General features: G+C 56.6%; 1 protein-coding gene and 1 pseudogene across 13 annotated transcripts; one reads left to right on the top strand and one right to left on the bottom strand.

Annotated features, from left to right (window-relative positions):
• The first annotated feature begins 195 nt into the window (after positions 1–195).
• On the top strand, positions 196–9969 carry B4GALNT1 (beta-1,4-N-acetyl-galactosaminyltransferase 1). Of its 12 annotated transcripts, none has more exons than XM_019039079.3 (11): positions 196–622; positions 1251–1469; positions 2020–2184; positions 2298–2404; positions 2863–2903; positions 3049–3229; positions 4235–4333; positions 4478–4668; positions 4984–5259; positions 5491–5764; positions 6418–8160. In XM_019039079.3, exons 2-11 carry the CDS (start codon positions 1252–1254, stop codon positions 6633–6635), a joined length of 1770 nt encoding a protein of 589 aa, XP_018894624.1. In that variant the 5' UTR covers positions 196–622; position 1251; the 3' UTR covers positions 6636–8160. The 12 variants fall into 12 exon arrangements, 10 of the variants coding, with proteins under 10 accessions (XP_018894624.1, XP_063549935.1, XP_055215231.1 ...); XR_008670651.2 differs by lacking the exon at positions 196–622 and having other exon boundaries at positions 662–1469; positions 5119–5259; positions 5524–5764; positions 6418–6717; positions 7863–8160; XM_063693865.1 differs by lacking the exon at positions 196–622 and adding an exon at positions 662–843.
• On the bottom strand, positions 8428–16065 carry SLC26A10P (Solute carrier family 26 member 10; annotated as a pseudogene). The gene is made up of 12 exons (XR_010129320.1): positions 13494–16065; positions 12920–13030; positions 12280–12437; positions 11946–12110; positions 11537–11689; positions 10739–10821; positions 10444–10591; positions 10241–10354; positions 9465–9542; positions 9280–9375; positions 8773–8879; positions 8428–8513 (listed from the first exon to the last, which is right to left on the bottom strand). The product of XR_010129320.1 is annotated as a Solute carrier family 26 member 10 (transcript).
• Positions 16066–16117: the final 52 nt, after the last annotated feature.

Raw genomic sequence — 16117 nt, forward strand, 5'->3', positions numbered from 1 at the left:
AGCCCTTATTTGCCCATCCTTGCCTACAAGCTCAGAACGAGCAGGCAACGGAATGGATGGTGGTGGGAGCAGGCGGTTGAGATGCCAGTGTTTGGAGGCTAAGGACTGGGGGCTGTGAGCGAGGACCTTCCCGCGTTTGCTCCGCGCCCCCGCAGTTTCCTCCGCGCCCACTAGAAGGCGCCGGGGCGCTCGCATTCCCCGCGCGGAGCCGAAGCAGCCGCAACGAGCCGGGAGCTGAGCCGCGCTGCCCTGCGGTGCGAAGAGCCGGGCGGCGGCCAGAGCCCTCCCCGCGCTGCCAGTGGGACGCGGAGCCAGGGATCCCCGGCTTTGCCCCCGGGGCTGGGGTGCAACAGACTCTTAACTTGGTCCTCGCGCCCCGCCAACCGCCCCCGGGCAGGAAACGCCCAGAACCACCACCGCGCCGCGCTCCACAAAAGCCCTGGGAGTTCCAAGACGGGAGGGGTCGGGCGCGCTCCAGAGGCAGGAGGGTCCCCCACACCCTCAGGCTCATGCCCAGCTCCCCCATCGGGCAGCCCCCAGCCCCATGAGGACCCTCAGGCCGGGGCGAGAGCCCGGCACAGCCCGGACCGAAATTTTGCCGCTGCCTTAGAGCGTTAGACAGGTCAGTGCCCGGGGTGGGGGGGTGGGGGGATTGGTTGGTGAGGGGAGGAGGAGGAGGCGGGAGGAGGCGCGCTTCCCGGTCCACCCTGTCCCCCGCGCCGCTTCCCGAGGCCACTCATCGGGTCACCTCCGCCGGGGGCGCCCGCCAGCACGGGCGTGATTCTGCATTTTTTCCTGACAGGCTAGGTGTGGAGCCGCCCTCCGCAGCCCACCCCGGCCCAGGTGATGCTCCGACTGAGGAGTCGGGGGCGCGCCGGCCAGGGCGGGCGGCGGGCTTGGGGACTGCCACTGCCCTAATAGAGCGGGGCTTTTCCGCTCACGCACGGCCGCGTCGAAACCGCGGCATCCAGATGTCTTCAGCATTAAGATGCCAGGCCTCGGGTGTGAGAGGAAACCGAGATGCAGGAGAGGGCGAGAAGAAAGGAGGCCGGGAGACCCTGGGGCCTGGGAAGTGAGGGGAGGGGTACCGGGAAAACCGCGGCTGGCAGTGCAAACCCTAGCGCGATGTGTGGAGTGGAGAGCGCTCTTGGGAGCCGGCAGGAGCCTCTGAGGACGCGGGGGCCAAGGGCCCCATCCCTTGCCCTCCCTTCTTCCCTCCCTTTCTCACTCCCCACCCTACCCCCACCTAGGATGTGGCTGGGCCGCCGGGCCCTGTGCGCTCTGGTCCTTCTGCTCGCCTGCGCCTCGCTGGGGCTCCTGTACGCGAGCACCCGGGACGCGCCCGGCCTCCGGGTACCTCTTGCGCCGTGGGCGCCCCCGCGAAGCCCCCGCAGGCCCGAGCTGCCAGATCTTGCTCCTGAGCCCCGCTACGCACACATCCCGGTCAGGATCAAGGAGCAAGTAGTGGGGTGAGTGCGGACCGCGGCGGCGCAGCGCGGCGCTCGCTGGGGGTGGTCTGGGGGCTTTTGTTTCCTCCACTGCTGGGCTCAGATGCCTGCATTCTCCTAACGGGTTGTGTGGAGTGAAGTGGGAGGTGGAAGTGGGAGGCTGCTGAGGCTTGGGCTGGGGAAAATCTGTTCTCCCTGAACCTTGCCATGGGGATAAGGATGGGGATGGGTGTGGGAGGTTGTGCAGTCAAGGGAGGGCCCTGAAAGACTCCCTGAGGTCCTGATTCAGGTATGAGAAGAGACGCCAGGTGGGGTCCTGGTTGGTGGGTAGGCAGCTCCTGAAATCCTGGTAATTGGCCCTATCCTACAACTCTAAAATCCAGATTTAGGGGATAGGTCATCCGATCCTTGGTCCCCCTCCCGAGGACTATTTGAAGGGCAGCATTTAAGGGGACAGAGCCTAGATAGACAGAATTGCAGGGCCAAGGTGTGGGGTGCTGTGTCAGTGTTTATGGGATGAATGGAGCTGTGTAGCTGGGCTCTGATGACCCTCACTACCTACCCCCTTCAGGCTGCTGGCTTGGAACAACTGCAGTTGTGAGTCCAGTGTGGGGGGCCTCCCCCTCCCCTTCCAGAAACAAGTCCGAGCTATTGACCTCACCAAGGCCTTTGACCCTGCAGAGCTGAGGGCTGCCTCTGCCACAAGAGAGCAGGAGTTCCAGGCCTTTCTGTCGAGGTACCAGCTTGAAAGAAGCGCATGACTCCACAGGGGGAGAGCAGTGATTGTGCCGGGAGGGAGAGACCCTCTCCCCCCGACTCTGCTCTGTCCTCTCCTTCCTCCACTGCCAGGAGCCAGTCCCCAGCTGACCAGCTGCTCATAGCCCCTGCCAACTCCCCGCTCCAGTACCCCCTACAGGGTGTGGAAGTTCAGCCCCTCAGGAGCATCTTGGTGCCAGGTAGGGAGGAGGGTCCCAGAGGATGACCTCAGCCACAGTGGGGGTGGCAGAGCCCAAGGTTGGGTGGGGAAGAATGGGAGATGATTGGAATGGGAGGTGGGAACCTCTGATGAATGGGGGACTTAAGCTCAAAAGGGGGCTTAGGAGGTGGGAAGTGAGGACGGAAGGGACTCTAGGAATTTCAGAAGACTGTAACTGGGGAGTTTTGGGGGAAAGAATCTATTCTTTGCTGACTAACCATTGGTTAGGTGGTGGTCAAGGCAGGCCATAGGGCAAGCTTTGATGGGACGGGCTCAAAAATCAGTCACTGTAGGCTATGTTATACAGTGTGCCCTGCTGAGGCCTCAATAAGAATAGGTGGAAAGTTCTCTATTGTGTGTGGTGACAGCAGGGAGAGAAAATGAGAAAGAATTCAGGGCTGCCTATGTGATTCTGATCCCCCCACTCCTTTCTCCTAGGGCTGAGCCTTCAGGCAGCTTCTGGTCAGGAGGTATACCAGGTGAGAGAAAACAAGAAGGCAAGGAGGCCAAGTAGGCATCAAGAATGCTGGGAGGGAGGCAGGGCTACTAAGGGAAGGATGGGCGAATCAGGGAGGCAAGAAGTGGGTCTGGGGCCTAACCCTGCACTCTCCAATTCCCTCCTAGGTGAACCTGACTGCCTCCCTAGGCACCTGGGACGTGGCAGGGGAAGTGACTGGAGTTACTCTCACTGGAGAGGGTCAGGCAGATCTCACCCTTGTCAGCCCAGGGCTGGACCAACTCAACAGGCAACTACAACTGGTCACTTACAGCAGCCGAAGCTACCAGACCAACACAGCAGACACAGGTGCGAGGCCTGGGTGGAGAGAGAGGCAGGCTGGGCAAACAGAGAAGAACCAGAAAGGCTGGAGTGGGTAAACGGCAGAGGGCATGGGAGGCATCTGGGCTATGGCCAGAGCTGTCCAGCCACACAATGGGTGCTTCAACTGGACCAGCAGGGCCAGAGGGAGAAAGGGGGCCTTTGTTCATCTGGGGCTGGAGCAAGCCAGAGGGAAACCCGAGCCTTGGGTGTGTCTCCCCTTTAGGCCAACTGTGGGGGGCCCCAGGAAGAGACTTGTCTAAGGAGTTAGAAGACTATATTCCCAACCCACCCCTTACTAGAGGGCAAAGGTCTTTACTTTCCTGAGATCCCATTTCTCTTCCAGCAAAAAAGGCCTAAAAGCCCTCTTTGATTCTCCCCAAAGCTGGTTTGTTGCACTAAGTTTGCTTCGACCTTAGGGCCTTTGCACTTTCTATTTTCTCAGCCTGGAATGCTCTTCCCCAGATTTTTGCAGACTGGCTCCTTCTTGTCATTTAGATCTCAGCTCAAATGTCTCCTCTTCACTATCACATTACTTGTTTGTCTTATTTTCCACTCAATACTTACCAGTATCTGAATTTTTTAATTTACTTAGCCTGGCACCAGACTGACTAGGTTGCTATCAGTTTTGTTGCTTAATAGTTGTGTAAATGTGGCAAGTTACTTTTCTGTGTCTCAGCTTTTTTTTCTGTTGTAGGAATCTACTTAATAGGGCTATCATGAGGATAAAATGAGTGCATATATTTAAGGTAATTTTTTAACGGGTCTGGCACATAGTAAGTGCTCAATAAAGGTTAGCTTTTACTTAAAATTTTCTTTGTTGTTTTTTCTCCTACCCATTAGAATGTAAGTTCCATGAAGGTAAGAACCTTCTGTTCTTGTCCACCAAGGCCCAGAAAGGTGGGACACAGAGTAGGCACTTAAATATTGATTGGCTGAAAACAGAATGTTATCCCACACTTCAGGGTCAAATGCCATGTCCTTTCTTCCCAGTCCGGTTCTCCACCGAGGGACATGAGGCTGCTTTCACTATCCGCATAAGACACCCGCCCAACCCTCGGCTGTACCCACCTGGGTCTCTGCCGCAGGGAGGTGAGGCTGGTAGGGGCAGGGACATATTAGAACCAGCCTTGGTGGGGAGCAAGTTGGGAGAGGGCAGTCCTGGGAGGGGATATCTACCTGTTCCCCTCTCCCAACCCTCCTTGTCTGCACCCAACCCTGTGCCCCCAATCTCAGCCCAGTACAACATCAGCGCTCTAGTCACGATTGCCACCAAGACCTTCCTCCGTTATGATCGGCTACGGGCTCTCATCACCAGTATCCGCCGCTTCTACCCAACGGTTACCGTGGTCATCGCTGACGACAGCGACAAGCCAGAGCGCGTTAGTGGCCCCTACGTGGAACACTATCTCATGCCCTTCGGCAAGGTGTGCAGCTAGCAGGCTGAACGGCAGGTCAGAGGACTCCCGCAGGGGGTGTGCCCTCAATCTGCAGCCTCCAGGGTAGTGATTCGAGGACCACCTGCCTCAGAATCATGGGGTGCCTGTTAAGCATGAGGATTCCTGGAATGTAAGCTTCGTGGGAGCAGGAAATTCTCTCTGAATTCTTAGAATGGTGCTTCCTGCCTAATGGCATTCAATAAAATAGCTGATGAATGAATAAATAAATGCACACGGAAATTAAACGCATTCTAAGACCACTGACTTGGAACCTCTGTGGGGATCTGCATTTCTTTTACCTAGCTCCTGGCCTTTCGAAAGCACTCAAAAGTCTGGAGAAGAATACAAGCTGAGAAGGGTCGGGGGAGAGAAAGAAAGGTGGCAGAGGGCCGTGTCCTATTTCTGCAGCCTCCCCAACCACACACACCTTTCTGTCAGGGCTGGTTCGCAGGCCGGAACCTGGCCGTGTCCCAAGTAACCACCAAGTACGTGCTGTGGGTGGACGACGACTTCGTCTTCACGGCGCGGACGCGGCTGGAGAGGCTTGTGGACGTGCTGGAGCGGACGCCGCTGGACCTGGTAGGGCAGGGGCTGCAGGACGTGGGGGTGGAGAAGGGCCTTGAACAGGCTAAGGCCACAGCGGGGGGCGCTGCGGCCAGGAACGGCCAGCCCTGGGACAAAGAGAGAACCACGAAGTGGGGCCTGGGAACTGTCTGGGTCCTGCAGGGGTGAAGCGGAAGAGGATGGGGCAGGGGTACCCCCGAAGGCACCGGAGCGCAGACCTTGACCCCTTCGGGTCCCCTATCCCAGGCCCGCCTGGAGGCAACCTCCCTCTCCCTGCAGGTGGGGGGCGCGGTGCGCGAGATCTCCGGCTTTGCCACCACTTACCGGCAGCTGCTGAGCGTGGAGCCCGGCGCCCCAGGCCTCGGGAACTGCCTCCGGCAAAGGCGCGGCTTCCACCACGAGCTCGTCGGCTTCCCAGGCTGCGTGGTTACGGACGGCGTGGTTAACTTCTTCCTGGCGCGGACTGACAAGGTGCGCGAGGTCGGTTTCGACCCCCGCCTCAGCCGAGTGGCTCATCTGGGTAAGTGGCGCCCCCTCCCGGTCGACCCTGGCAGGAGCCCCACGGGGAGCTGGCGCACGGTCACCCGCCTCTCCTCCTAGGCTGCACCCGCGCCCAGGCGCCACCGGGAACCCTAGAACAGTTCTGCAGTGATTTACCAAGACCTGCACCTGGGCGAGAGACAGCTCCCACCCTCTCCCAGCCCCGCATACTCTTTTTTTTTTAATAAATATATATATTTTTGTTATACTTTAAGTTCTAGGGTACATGTGCACAACGTGCAGGTTTGTTACATATGTATACATGTGCCATGTTGAATCTCCATTCCCAGCACAGCCGCTGGGCCCCCATAAGCTTCCCCATCACTGTTCCCGCCACCCCTACTCTACTCCCAGCGCTTCCCCTAGTTCAGACCACAGTCGGTGCAACCCATCTGGCGTTTATTTAACCTCTGGGAGTGGGGGTAGGTTTTTCCATTTTCAAAGCACAAGTATATTGACTCCATTTACACAAGAGTAAGACTGAGACCCAGGGAGTTGATTTACATGCTCAAGGTCCTTAGAAACAAGCCTTTGCACACACACTTTCCACACCCTAAATTTGAGAGTTCTCCCTTACCAGTCGGCCTTCTGCACCCTCAGGATCCCTCACTGTGTACTCCCCTCCACCCCCAGAATTCTTCTTGGATGGGCTTGGTTCCCTTCGGGTTGGCTCCTGCTCCGACGTCGTGGTGGATCATGCATCCAAATTGAAGCTGCCTTGGACATCAAGAGATGCCGGGGCAGAGACTTATGCCCGGTACCGTTACCCAGGATCACTGGACGAGAGCCAGATGGCCAAACACCGGCTGCTCTTCTTCAAACACCGGCTGCAGTGCATGACCTCCCAGTGATGGCCCGCTGGGGATTTCTGACTGTCAGGCTGGGCCTGCCTCCTTGTCCCTGCCAGGAATTTCCAACAAACCCCACCACCCTGTGAGCACTCTACTGGCTGTCCCTGAGCCTCTAGTTCCTCACTCTTCCTTTTCAGAACCTGATGCCCAATAGGGGTTGTCCTGGTGACACCCCTCCTTTTTCCAGTGCCCAGAGGCCTGGTGGAGCCATAACCTCTCCCACAGCCAGTGCCAAGTCCTCCCCCTGCCCATTCTCATGGGGCAGGAAATGGGGGGATCACTTTCCAAGTGCCAAAGAGCCCAGAGGGACTCTAAGAACCTAAGGTGGAAACACTGTCCTCTCATCTTGGGACCGAGGGGGTGGGGAAGTTCCCCAACACATAATCCCAAGACTGTGCCCCTCATCTGCATCTTCAGATCCAGTACTCTGTGTACCTGCTCCAGCCCCACCCCCACAGAGAGAACTTGTGGCTCTGGGGCTGGGGTGAGGGCTGGTGGTTGGTGAAAGCCATTCTTAGTTGTGTCTCTGCAATGCTGTGGGCACAAAAGAAGGGGCACCAGAGTCCCTGTGCAAACACCTAGACTCACTTCATGGATTCCAAAGCTCTCAGCTTCATTTTATTAGTTACGTTAGGTAAGGGGGTTCAAGGGTCATGGTCCTCATCACACACATGTCATCAGGGCCCTCTGCACTCCACATGATGAGGTCAGACCCACACGGTGCAAATCTTTGGGTCAGTGAGCTCCTGGAGAAGAGAGGAGACATGTCAGGAATAGATTAGGCACCCCTCTTCCTTAATGAAATGTGGCAATCCTCTCAGGGGTACCCCACTTACTTAGGGATCTGAATTCTTCAGTTCCTCACCCATAGCTCAGCCCGGGCTCCCTGATTTGGTCTTCAATCTACTATTCATTCCGTCCCCACCCTTTTCTTCTTGATCTTCCTCAGAACCTTTCCCAAACCCCTCTCCCTGGGTCTCCAGCCACTTAACCCTGCCTCACTTGCCGCAGCCCAGTGACTCCCGGCTCCCGCTCCTGGTGCTACTGCCCCTTACCAGGCTCCCCAGGGCATAAGCAGCTGCATCCTGCACACTCACAAACAGCTGATCTGGGGTCACCCTGTCCAGGAGTCCTGCCCGGGTCAGTGTCCCCTGCACTGAGGCTATGTGGGGAGGGCGTCAGACTCTGAGACCCTAAGTCCACACCGGGTCCTTTTCCCTCCCGCAGGTGTCCAGTCATTGCCCAGGCACTGGGCCCCGCTCTTCTCCACACATCTCACCATTACACTGAGCCAGGAGGAGGCGGATCCTAGCATCTCGACATCGGCTGGCCAGCTGCAGGGATGGGGCAAAGGGGTTAAGTCCCAGATCAGAGGGTATGAGTGAGATGCTAAGGGGTTTCTCCTCAACCTACCCTCTCCCTCACCTACACCACTTCTCTGGCCCCAGCAGCATCTGCAAAGGTGACACCACTGAAGTCTAGGACCACCACCCTGACAGGCTCAGCAACTAGAATGGGAGAAGACAGGAGTACCCAGGTGTCACCATGCAACATGCCCAAATCTTCCTTCTTGTCACCCCATCTCACCTGCAACCATTGGGCCATCTGGCTTTGAAGTCTCCTATAAGTAAAGAAGGGCAGTCACCACTCCCGAAACACAGCATGAACATGCACCCCTTGAGCACAAGGATCCCCCTCAGAACACCCACCTGCCTCCCACTCCCTGAGGATCCATATCCCTCCTAAACCAAGCTCCTTCACCTTTTCTCCTTCTCCGAGCCCCAGGTGCCACTCCAGGTTGCGGCGAAACTGCCCACGGGTCCCAAAGTACAGTGGTGTTGGATAGCTCAAGATGCAGAGCCCCAGGACCTGGAGGAGCTAAGAGGTCAAAGGATCAGAGAAATGTCTGGGGCTAATCTTCCCTTCCTTCTTTGGCTGCAGCCCACCCACCTTGGGGCTTCCTCTGTGTGGTCTGTAGAGCTCTGTCCCCTCAGCCTGTCCAAGTGCCAGGCACTGCACCCTAGGGAAGAAGGTGGGGCCAGATTTCCAGCTTAGCCTGGCCTGGCTGGAGAGTCACCCCAAGCACCTCATTCTCTTTCCCTGCCCCGACCTCAACTCCACTCATCTCTATGCCCACCTCCGGGTGCGGCAGACCACAGTCATCATGGAGAAGACCACACCCACAGCCAGGCCCAAATCCACACTCAGGGTCACTACAGCCACCCAGGTGACCATCCACACAGCCTGCAGGATAGGGATAGGGGTGGATTGCCCAAAAGAAAAGCCAGGCCATCACTGCTGGGTAAAGAGATCCAGGGCAGTGACTACCAAGGCAAGTGATGGGGAGAGATGACCCAGGAAGAAGTAGAAAGCATGACAGAAGGAAAGAACAGGGTTGATTCAATGGGACACACACCAAATGTAATGACCCACACCAGTTGGGAAGTTACAAATATTCAGGTCAAAGGGGTTCAAACCCCATCCTTTCCCTTGCCTGTGAGTAAAGCATATTAGGAGTTATGTTTGCTGGGGGAGTGGGTGGGTTGCAGAACTTAAGACCAGGACAATTAGGTTTGGTTCAGGGCAGAGGCTGGGGATGCTAACAAGATGAGAGGGGCAATCTGGGGGTAATGGCATTTCTCACAAAGTCCACTCGGCTGATGTGCCATAGTTGTGGAAGTTCCTGCATCTGGCAGAACACCTGGCGCATGCTGGAGATGTTGATGCAAGCCAGGACAGCCTTGAGGCAGAGGAGGTGGGCTGACTACCTCGATGTCCTGGAATACAGCTACCCCTCCCAGCCATGCTCATGCCTCCTCTGCTCCTTACCTTGGGCAGACAGTAAAAGAAGGGCCCCAGCCACAGCAGCACCAACAGGACCACTGTGCAGGAGAAGAGGCCTGCCAGCTAGAGAAAAGGAGGAACAGGAGCAAAAAAGGAAGGGAGCCTCCCACCCCCACATGAGAGCTGGTCTTCCTGCCCACTCTGCCTAATCTTCCTCGGAAGTCTCCCTTCTCCCAAATCTCCTTGCACACAACCCCCTTCTTAATATTCTGCCATTCACATCTAACCCCCCCCCTCCCCCCAATTAATTAAATGCCCATTATTCACCAGTCTCCTTGTAGATGTCCGTTGTTCAAGTTCCCCAGTTTTGCAGCCCACCTCCACCTTAAAAGCCACTGTTGGGTTACCCTATAAGCAGGGTATATGTGCTTAGGGCACCAGCAAAGTAAGGGAAACCAAAAATATTAGGGGGAGACTTTGATATGTGATTTTCCTTTTAAAAGACAATGTCATTGTGTGAAAAAAATAAGAATTTTATCTCTTAAGTTTATTTTGTAGTTTTGTGTTTTTATTTTGAACCACACCTGGGGCACCATAAACTTTTTCAGTGCTTAGAGCCTACAAAGGTCTTACTGGAACATTGTTATCTTCCATCTCTCCTATCTACAATTCCATCCCCTCAGTCACCCTTTCTCACAGATCCCCAGTCTTCTCTATATAGGTGCCACCTGGGTATCTAGCCATCTTCCACCTGTTTCTCCACCACCGCCACCTTGCCTGGATGGCCCATCCTTTCTCCTCATCCAAGGATGCCCTCTTACCTGTGTTTTCCCACCAGCATCCACCAGTAGATTGGTGGTGGCCAGCGTAGCCAAGTTGGGAAAGCAAGAGAAGAGGGAGGAGATGAGGTTGGAGGCACCATGTGCCAGGAGCTCCTGGAGGGATACAGTGAGATGAAGTGGGAGAGACAAAGGCATGGTGGGAAGTCAAATGAGAGGGTTGGGGTCCACAGTCAGAGTCCCACCTGGTTGGAGTCAATAGTGTAGCTATACTTGTCTGCATAGATGGAGGCCAGGGAGGCAGACACCGCAAAAGTAACCAGTGCAATGGGCAGCGAGTCAGCCAGAATCCTGGGCAGCTCAGCCAGGTTGGGGAGGAGAGGTTGGGGAAATCTGGAGAGGGAGGGATCCATGGTGAGGAGGGGTTAGGTGCTTCAGTGAGATAAGGAAGGCAGAGAAAATGGGGGGTGGAGATAAGAGGGAGTGTTGGGTGGGAGAGGTGGGAGAAGAGAAAGCTGGCATCTTTTCATTCTGTCTTACCCTCCAGGCAACAGCCCCACTATCTGGACTTGGTATCTTGTGTCCACAGAAGAGGTGAAGCAGAGCACAGAGGCCAGAAGCACCTGAAAAAGAGAGCAAAATGAAGGCATGGGAAGAGATGGGGTCCCTGGCAGAAGCTAGAAGGGGCTGACCATGAGAGAGGACCATAATGCAGGCCTAGCTGGTTGCAGGAGCCCAGCACCTGGGGGAGCGGGGTTGTGTTTGGGATGAGGGCCTGACAACTGATTTGTAGTGTAGAGCTGGGAAAGAGGGATGACATATGCCTGAGGCCACAGAACCTGGAGCCGTGGAAGTAAGAGGACGCTTCTGTGAAGGATGGTGGATATGAAGAGATGCCACTGAGCCTTCCAAAGAGGGAAGCTGGACGATATCTAGTGATATACTGGCATCTGTGGAGACACGGAACGTTTATTTAGTGGGGGAGAGAGAGAAATGTCGGTGGAGGGTGGAGAGGGAGAGGCACTGTGAATTACAGGGAAGGACCCTGGTGAGGACAGATGTCAGAGAAGGTGCTGTGACCAGCAAGACCTCAAGGGAGCGCTGTAGGATGGCAGAAGAAACTCCAAGAGGTCTAGGGGGTGCTCCGTGAGAGACGTAGGACAGTGTCGAGGGGGGTGTGGAAGGTCAAAGCGTCCTTCTGCAGGAGGCCAAGGAAAGTGTGAGCCAGCCCTCTGTTCCGTGGCCTCTCTGCACTCCACCAGGGGGCGGCAGCGGCCAGTTCCCACAGGACGGCAGGGTCTGCGCGGGCAGGGGGCCGGCGCGCACGGCCATCCTCACCAAGACGACTTCCCCCGGGATCGGCGTGGGTAGCCGGTCTCGGAATCTCACGTTCAATTCCTTGACCGGCACGAGCAGCGCCAGGCTGAGCGCGGAGATGGTCAGTTCGGCTGGACTGCTCCGAGGCAGCGCGGTCAGCAAGGAGGCCAGCGTCTGAGGGCAGGGGCGATGAGCAGAGGGCCCCGTGCCAGGGTTCATGCGCCCCGGAGCGGGACCCCCAGAGCGAGGCCCTCTCTACCCACCAGGGCTTACACCTCCTCAGCGCCCTCGTTCAGCCACGTGGCTCCAACCTCCTTTCCTGCTCCCTTGTCACATACTACCCCTCCACCCTCCGTCCTTCCTCCCTTTTCGAGTTTCCCTATTCATGGGACCTCTAGAAGCCCCTTCTCCTTTCTTCTTCCACCCCCACCTTGAAGAGAGAGAAGCAGCCGATCTGGCGCGGGAGGGACAACCCCAAGAGGCTCGGCAACTGGGACAAGAGCACGTGCAGCGCGGCCCCGCTGGTCAGCGCCTTGACCACAGGCTCGGACAAAAAGGTGGACAAGACGCCGAGCTGCAGCACGAACATCCCCAGCTGTGGGGGAGAAGACGCGCTGTCACCATCTAGAGGAGGAGCAAACCAACCCCGCGCACCTCCGCCCTCCCGAACCCAAGCCGAAAGCTGGTCCCTCCCTCTTCCCCGGCCCAATTTACCTGGCCCCTCAGCAGGGATCCCCCGGGTTCCTCCCCGGGTCCTCCCTCACCATCAACGCCCCGCTCCCGAAGGCCACGGCCGCGGCTACCCCAACCCGCTGAGCGTCCAGCTGCTCCTTCTCGATTCCGCTCAGGTTCCCCACGAGGGGTTCCGGCACCAGCCGCTCGACTGCCGAGCCTGTCATGAGGCTGAGTATGGCGAAAGTTCCTGCCGCCGGGGGACAAATGCAGACATCACCAGCTGTGCAGCCCTGGGCAGGGCGACAGCTCAGGGTCCATGCCTTGGGTCCGAGATCCTGCTGCCAGACTCCGCTCTCCAAGAAGGCTGCTGCCCCGTCAAGACTGTGGGGAGCGAAGAGCTGCGCTAGCCGGCAAAAACTGCTCCCTCCTGCAGATTCTCTGCCTACTGCGTGCCCCTTTGGGGGACCATGCATCTATTTTTCCCCTTCCAAGTCCCTGAGATGTTCATTTTAACCAAATTTCATAGGGGAAAAAAGTTCAGGTAAACTCCCACCTCTTTGCACCCACTCTAGCAAGCATTGCCTAGGTCAGTTTCCTGGCAGGGTTGGGCAAGGAGGGAGGTGAAGGTAGGAGAGGTGAAGAGGGAAATTGGGAAGAAGGGAAATAACAGCCCCTGTCCATTTTCATCCCATAGGGAAGAAGAGTCATTGGAAGTCCCTGGTCACTCACCTGTGGACAGGTGTCTCCCAGTACCTAGCAAGCTGTAGATGAGGACAGGGAAGAAAGAAGTGTAGAGTCCAAACACCGCGGGCACGGAGGCCAGGAGAGCAAAAGCCATGCCTGGGATAGAAGTGGATGGAAAGGTGTGCTGTGGGGAGGGGGCCTTGTCCAACCTCCAGGACTTAAATGCACTTCCCAGACTCTTAAGAGCTGGCATCAAGGATGCTAAATCAAGCCTCATGAGGGAACTGAGGGGTTAATGGGCCTCAGTGAGAGGTCATGGAGCAGACAAGGTCAGGGACGCTGTGGCCAAGTCCTGGGGGCCAGGCGTTGTGCCTCTCTCCAGTTCTCTGAGCCAGAACCTGTCTAAGGCTTCTCGCAGGATTGCGCAGATGAGGGGAGGTGGGGGTGGGGATCTGATGGAGCTCCACAGTCCTTACCTCAAACTTGGCCTCAGATCCCTCTCTCCCACCCTCAACGGCAGGAACCCACCATCTGCTCCCGGATTCCCAGCTCCCTAAGCCTGCTCCTGGAAGCCCTCTAGAGCTTGTGCTCCCGACAGGCTGCTGTTAGGGCCTCTCACCCTGGGGCACGTGCACGATGCCCACGGTCACTCCGGCCACCGCATCTCCGAGCAGCCAGGCCAGCCAGCGGTAATGGGGCAGCCAGTGCAGCGCGGGCAGCCGAGCCAGCAGCAGGCGCCACGCCCCCGTCCCGGAACAAGCGCGAGCCCGCAGTCTCCACAGCCCGAAGAGCCGGGGAAAGCCGCGCTCTTCAGGTAGCTCCGGTTCCTGCTCTTCGCCGCCGAAGAGCTGATGGAACCGAGCCTCGGTGAGAGCTTCCCTGAGCCTGGTTCCCAAGGGGTACTTAAGGTCAGAGGTGTCCCCCGCGCCTGGGTAGGTCCTGGTGCCCTGAATCCCGCTCATTCTGCCCTTGGCCACCTCCAACTCCGCCCGGTCTTAAATACTCCTCCTCCCGCTAAGCCCTGAGTCCCGCCTCCCACGAAGCAGGGTCCAATCCGGCCCTGAGGTCACCCTCGCTTGAGGACCTTCTCGGGTCTGGCGAGAGCCGCGGCTTGGAGAGGGAGAGTCTCTATGTTAGGCGTTTCTGCAGACATCCTTGGCCGGATCTGATCGCTGGCTCTGGGGTGGCTGTGGAAATGTGTAGATATTAGAGAGAGAGAATCCGAAAGGCAAGCGCACCCCGACACTCAACACCCGCTATTTACCCTTCCTTAGACTTTTCACTTAACTCCCGGTTCCTTTCCCCATCGGCACCTTGGGCGGAGAGAGAGGCTGGTTCCTCTTGGGTCACTGGTCCTTCCCTGAGCCACTACAATCTCCCAGCCAGAGCAAAAAAGTTCAGCGCCCATCCTGAACCTCACCCAGACCCACATCTTCATGGGGCACAGCTGGTTCCAAAAAGCAGTTTCATGTCCTACTGACATGGAATGCAGCCACATGTATTGGAGAGGGATAATGACAGAACCAGCACCCACACCTCTGTGAGGAGTGGCTGGGCCTAGTTCAGGGCCTCGGGGGAAATACTGAACCCACAGGATATTTTTTTATTAGGAACCAAAAAAACTGAAGCACCATTTATCACATTCAAATGCTTTTCACAGGCCAGGTGAAATGGCTCACGCCTGTAATCCCAGCACTTTGAGGCCGAGGCAGGTGGATCACCTGAGGTCAGGAGTTTGAGACCAGCCTGACCAACATGGTGAAACCCTGTCTTTACTAAAATATACAAAAATTAGCTGGGCATGGTGGCAGGTGCCTGTAATTCCAGCTACTCGGGAGGCTGAAGCAGGATAATCGCTTGAACCCAGGAGGTGGAGGTTGCAGTGAGCCGAGATGGAGCCACTGCATTCAAGCCTGGGCGACAGAGCAAGACTCCATCTCAAAAAGAACAAAAAACAAACAAACAAGCAAAAAACAAATGCTGTTCACAAAGTAGGCATTCAAAAGCACATATGTGGTCAAACTAAGTTCAAAGGGGTCAGCCACCCCCCTCATGTGTCCCTATGGTTCCTAAAGAAATATAAAGGTTCTAACTCCAGAATCCTGCTGTTTGCCATGATCCCCCCCCCATTCACAAGAATCTTCGGCACCCCTCCCCATGATCCTCTGGTCCCCCAGTCCATGACCCCAAAGCCTGGGGGGTGGGGTGCAGTGAGGGTGGGTTTCCCCTCTTCAGTTCCTCCTATTGTTCTGCAGAAGTCTTATCTGGGCGCTACGTCCTGTACCCCCCTTAGGAATCCCTCCCCCTATTATCGGCCAAAGGGACCTCGGGCCCACAGGGAGGCTCCAGCTCTCCTCCTCACCCTCCCAGCCCAGCAGTCTATTGTCTATTGAGGAAGCCCAAGTGCACGTGACTGAGCCCAAGGGACGAATGGATACAGTGGACTCGGAGATGCATTAAGGACCCAGGACAGGGCATCTGGACATGGCTGTGTGAATGTTTGGCTCGCTCTCTTCCAGCGGCTCTCCCAGAAGTTGGGAGCGGTGAAGATCCCCTTGGGCTGTCCGTTCTTGGGTCCATGGCTTGAAGAAGAATCCCCTTCTGCTCACTATGAACACGGCTTATGACCTCGCAGAGAGCAAAGATAGGGAGACCCAGAGCCAGGAAAAGGCTGCAGCCCCCAGGATCCTCTCCACCTTCCCATCCTCCCTCAGCTGAACATGGTAGCCTCAGAAGGAAAGGTACATTGGCATTTTGTGCTTTCGTATCTGGGTGTTGGGGGAATGGTGAGAAGTCACACTGCATTGGGCTTTCTGGTGGGGTCTAGACCAGAGGGTGGGTAGGGAAAAAGAAGGGCTGGGTAAAGAGGATACATCAAGAATCTAGGGCTGGCCAGATGCAACGGCTCATGGCTGTAATCCCAGCACTTAGGGAGGGCAAGACAGGTGGATCACTTGAGCCCAGGAGTTCAAGACCCTGGGCTACATAGTGAGACCCTAACTCTACAAAAAAAAAAAAAAAAAAAAAAAAAGGAAGAAGAAGAATCTAAGGGCTTTCCAGTGGTTCCATGCCTCAGTCTTTGTCCCTCAACTGCTGCAACTGCAGTTGAGGGACAAAGATAGCAACATATTTTATCTTACACCCTGTCCCCTTCTCCTTTCACCAGACCCCCTCCTCCAATGGCTGGGGCCAACCGATCTCTTTCATATCACTTCACCCCACCTACCCCCACTACAGCCTCCC

This window comes from Gorilla gorilla, chromosome 10, assembly GCF_029281585.2.
Source record: "Gorilla gorilla gorilla isolate KB3781 chromosome 10, NHGRI_mGorGor1-v2.1_pri, whole genome shotgun sequence".
NCBI lineage: Eukaryota > Metazoa > Chordata > Mammalia > Primates > Hominidae > Gorilla > Gorilla gorilla.